Here is a 4,743-nt window from a genome sequence, read left to right on the forward strand (position 1 = left end):
AAAAAAAAAAAAAAAAAAGAAGTATGATGGTGGGTGGATACATGATTTGAGTCCTTATAGGTCAAAGTTTCTTTTGTTTGTTTTTTCTTCTGTTTTTCAGTTGTCTTATGCTTTCATTCACCTAGTTTTTATTGAGTGCTAGACATCACAAAGAAAAGTTACAAAATATCAGTCCTTGGATAACATTATACAAAATCCATAAAGATTTAAGTTTGCTATGGCAAACAGTCTTGAATCACCTTAATCCAAATTTTTGAATTTGAGACAATTCAAAGATGATTCAGACTTCAGACTCTGTCCAGATTGGTCTGCTGTTTCTCCTTTATTCCTCAGTGTAGTCCTCAGGGTTCCCAGCCCAAAGTATAAAGAATTTATGGCAGGCCCTGTCCTCCAGTTATTGTTGCCCAGCCCTGTGACACAGTCCAAAACACTGCTTAGTTTCTCCCCCTCTTAAGTACTTTTTCTAGAATTGTAAGACTTCTCTAAGTGGAAACATGGACCCAAGTGTTGGGCTCATCTCTTTGACTTCTCATATTTTTCAACTTTTAGCCGCCCAGTCTTTATTCTTATGTTAACGTGCCAGTGCCTTCACTCAGGTGCATTTTATAATTTGTTCAATTTGTGTAATTGCTGTCATCTAGAAGGTTGGTCTAAGTTACCTAAATTACAAGAAATGAATGTTTAAGATTTAGGGACTGATTATTAAACTGAGACCTGAAGAATGAGAAAGAGCGTTTGTGTAGTCTCATCCACAGCAGTTCAAAGGAATGGAATAGGCTCTGGCTAGCTTTTAATTGAAAAAGGTCTGTGACTTTTTCAGAGTTGAAAGGAAGCTAGTTTTTCTGGCAAATAAGGAGCAAAGCTGAGAAGGCTCAACAGATACATAAGCAAGGACAAGACCATGGAAGGAGAAATAAGTCAAAGTCATTGAAGAGTTTGGATTTTATATTAAGTTTAACATGGACGCTACTAAAAAGTATTAAGCAGATACAGAAAATCATGGTCTGAATCTGAATCAGTTAATAGGAAGTATTAAAAGTAGAGATCTCCAGGATCTTTTTCTGATTCATTAGCAGTTAGTCTGGTGTATGTTGGACAGCTGTAATTTTAGCATGCTCCCCAGGTGATTTTGATCCCCACCAAAGCTTGGGAACTACTCACTTCAAAATTTTTCTTAATCTGTTCCCTGATCTTCTCAGGTGAGTTTTCATTATTCTCTAATCTCTCAGATGCCTTTTTCATATATTAATATATGAGATCCTTCTAAGCTAATTTTTTTTTTAATTCTAGATAGGAACATTACCATGAAATCAGTTTAGTGGGTTTTGTCTGTGTGTGTATGAGAGAGAGAAATTGAAAAAAGTAGAAATATTGCAGAACAGAATAGACAGCAGGGGAGGTACTGTTTTATGAAACTGTATGTATATAGTACATTGTGATGTGAAAGGTAGGTATCATGGGTCGTAGTAATCAATATTTGAAAGAAACTCATGTGTGTCTGTTATTTCTTATGGGTATTATTTTCCTATTATTTGTATTTGCTATAGAAGTTATATTTCTCAATTTTTTTATTCTCTCATCTTTCAGACTTGCCTTCAAGGTGTGCAAGTAAGGACTTATCTCCAGAAAAGAACACTTATGAAACAGAATTATCCCAATGGGAAATGAACGACAGACTTGAAAACTGTGATCTTGAAGAGTCCAAATCCAGGGATTATTTGGAAGCCAAAGGCAAGATGGAGAAGCAACAAGAAAATCAGAAGGAATATTTCAGGCAAGGGATGATCATATATGACAAAATGTCCATTTTCAACCAGCATACTTACTTATCTCAACATTCAAGATGTCATTCTACTGAGAAACCCTATAAATGTAAGGAATGTGGGAAAGCTTTCAGACGAGCCTCACACCTAACACAACATCAAAGTATTCATACTGGTGAAAAACCCTATGAATGTAAGCAATGCGGGAAGGCCTTTAGTCGTGATTCACAACTCAGTCTTCATCAGAGACTTCATACTGGTGAGAAACCCTATGCATGTAAGGAATGTGGGAAGGCCTTTACTCAAAGCTCACAACTTATTTTACATCATAGAATTCATACTGGTGAAAAACCATATAAATGTGAAGAATGTGGGAAAGCCTTTATTCGTAGCTCACAACTTACCCGACATCAGAAAGTTCATACTGGTGAGAAACCTTATGAATGTAAAGAATGTGGGAAGGCCTTTACTCAGAATTCACAGCTTACACTACACCAGAGACTGCATACTGGTGAAAAGCTCTATGAATGTAAAGAATGTAGGAAGGTCTTTACTCAGCTCTCACAACTTATTCTGCATAAGAGAATTCATACCGGTGAGAAACCCTACGAATGTAAGGAATGTGGAAAAGCTTTTATTTGTGGCTCACAGCTTTCTCAACATCAGAAAATTCATAATGGAGAAAAACCCTATGAATGTAAGGAATGTGGAAAGGCCTTTATTCGGGGCTCACTACTTATGCAACATCAGAGGATTCATACTGGTGAAAAACCCTATAAATGTGAAGAATGTGGGAAGGCGTTTATCCGTGGCTCACAACTTACTCAGCACCAGAGAATTCACACCAATGAAAAGCCCTATGAATGTAAGGAATGTGGAAAGATGTTTAGTCATGGCTCGCAACTTACTCAACATCAGAGAATACATACTGGTGAGAAACCCTATCAATGTAAGGAATGTGGAAAGGCGTTTAATCGTGGCTCACTCCTTACACGACACCAGAGGATTCATACTGGTGAGAAACCCTATGAATGTAAAGAATGTGGAAAAACCTTTAGTCGTGGCTCAGAACTTACTCAACATGAGCGAATTCACACAGGTGAGAAACCCTATGAATGTAAGGAATGTGGGAAATCTTTTATTCGTGGCTCACAGCTTACTCAACATCAGAGAATCCATACTGGTGAGAAACCTTATGAATGTAAAGAATGTAGAATGGCCTTTACTCAGAGTTCACATCTTTCCCAACATCAAAGACTTCACACTGGTGAGAAACCCTATGTGTGTAATGAATGTGGAAAGGCCTTTGCGCGTGGCTTACTACTTATACAACATCAGAGAATTCATACTGGTGAGAAACCATATCAATGTAAGGAATGTGGGAAAGCCTTTATTCGTGGTTCACAGTTGACTCAACATCAGCGAATTCACACTGGAGAAAAACCCTATGAATGCAAGGAGTGTGGCAAGGCCTTTAGTCATGGCTCTCAGCTTACTCTACATCAGAGAATCCATACTGGTGAGAAGCCCTATGAATGCAGAGAATGTCAAAAGGCCTTTACTCAGAGCTCACATCTTTCTCGGCATCAGAGAATTCATACTGGTGAGAAACCATATCAATGTAAGGAATGTGGGAAGGCCTTTACTCGTGGTTCACAGCTAACTCAACATCAGAGAATTCATATCAGTGAGAAATCTTTTGAATATAAGGAATGTGGGATTGACCTTAGTCGTGGCTCTCAAGTTTACATGTGAATTGTCTGATTCTTTGAGATCACTATGAAGAGGTTCTCTGGTTGTTATCAGCAAAGAATTCTCACAAATGTGAATATGGGCACGTATTTGCCTCATAAAGCACAGCATCAGAGAATTTATGTGAGAGAAAAAATGTTAGTGTCATTCATATAGAAAAACCTATCATTACTGGAAACCTATTACAAATTAGCAAATTGGAGAATAGTTTTAATATAGTAAATGTAGGAAGCCCTTTAGCCATATTGAAAACAAATATCTTTTTCAACATTATTAGCTCTACTAGTTGATCTTTTTGTTATATGGATTGTGATACTTAACTTCTACCTTGGTTTAATCATTCTAAGATAGACCTAAGTATATTACCTTTATTATAAGAGTCTTGGAAGTATTAAGTTATTACATGTAAAAGCTCTTAGAATGGTGCCTTGAACATAGCATACCACAAATATTAGCTACCATTTTCACTAGTGTTATTTTAGAGAATTTGCATGAGAGGAGAGCACTTATGAGTTTAATGAATATTGAGAAATCTTTTATCAACACATCCTAGATGACTTGGGTGGAAAGCACTGTATGCCATAATGAATGTGAGAAAGCTGTCATTTAAATCTCATCCATTAGTGCTATAAGAGGAAATTCATACTGTTAAAAAAAAAAAAAAGCACAGTGGATTTAATCAGTGGATTATTGAGCACAGCTATTAGAGAATTGGGGCAAGGTGTGAAGTGATTTTTAACAAAGTCTAAGATCCAAAGTCTAATCTACGAAATTTTTAAAAACTTGAATGTATTGCTTTTGAAGTAAACAAAATAAGAACTGATATTACAGACTATTTTGCAATGAAAAATGATGAGAGTTTGTGATAGAGACTGCTTTTTTCCTACCCTATATCTATTTTCTCTTTTTTATTAACAAAATTCTGGGCTAAAAAACTATCTCAGCCTTTCTTGCAGGTCAACAAGATAGAAGTGGTATTTATATGAGTAGGAGATTTATGAAATCCATTTTTCCTGTCTTTTTTCCCTGCCTAAAATGTGGACATCTAAGCTGGAGCTCTGACACTGTCATGGGGACTTTGAGAATGATATCTGGGTGTTACGGATCATGGAGCAGAAATACAGAAGGAGTCTGCAACCCAGATGACTTTGTGAAACAGCCATACTAGCTCTGGTCTGCTTGCCTCCTGTGTTTCTTTAAATGAAATTAAACTTCTTATTTGCTGATG

General features: G+C 36.7%; 1 protein-coding gene across 3 annotated transcripts in view; it reads left to right on the forward strand.

The window, feature by feature from the left end:
- Positions 1 to 4,207, forward strand: part of ZNF420 (zinc finger protein 420) — a 67,390-nt gene extending 63,183 nt beyond the window's left edge. For all 3 annotated transcript variants that reach the window (XM_011950636.1, XM_011950638.1, XM_011950637.1), the window contains one exon: positions 1,588 to 4,207. In XM_011950636.1, coding sequence (XP_011806026.1) covers positions 1,588 to 3,518 — 1,931 coding nt within the window. In that variant the 3' untranslated portion in view covers positions 3,519 to 4,207. The remainder of the gene's footprint in view (positions 1 to 1,587) is intronic.
- Positions 4,208 to 4,743: the final 536 nt, after the last annotated feature.

Source organism: Colobus angolensis, unplaced genomic scaffold (genome assembly GCF_000951035.1).
Source record: "Colobus angolensis palliatus isolate OR3802 unplaced genomic scaffold, Cang.pa_1.0 Scaffold31, whole genome shotgun sequence".
Taxonomy (NCBI): Eukaryota; Metazoa; Chordata; class Mammalia; order Primates; family Cercopithecidae; genus Colobus; species Colobus angolensis.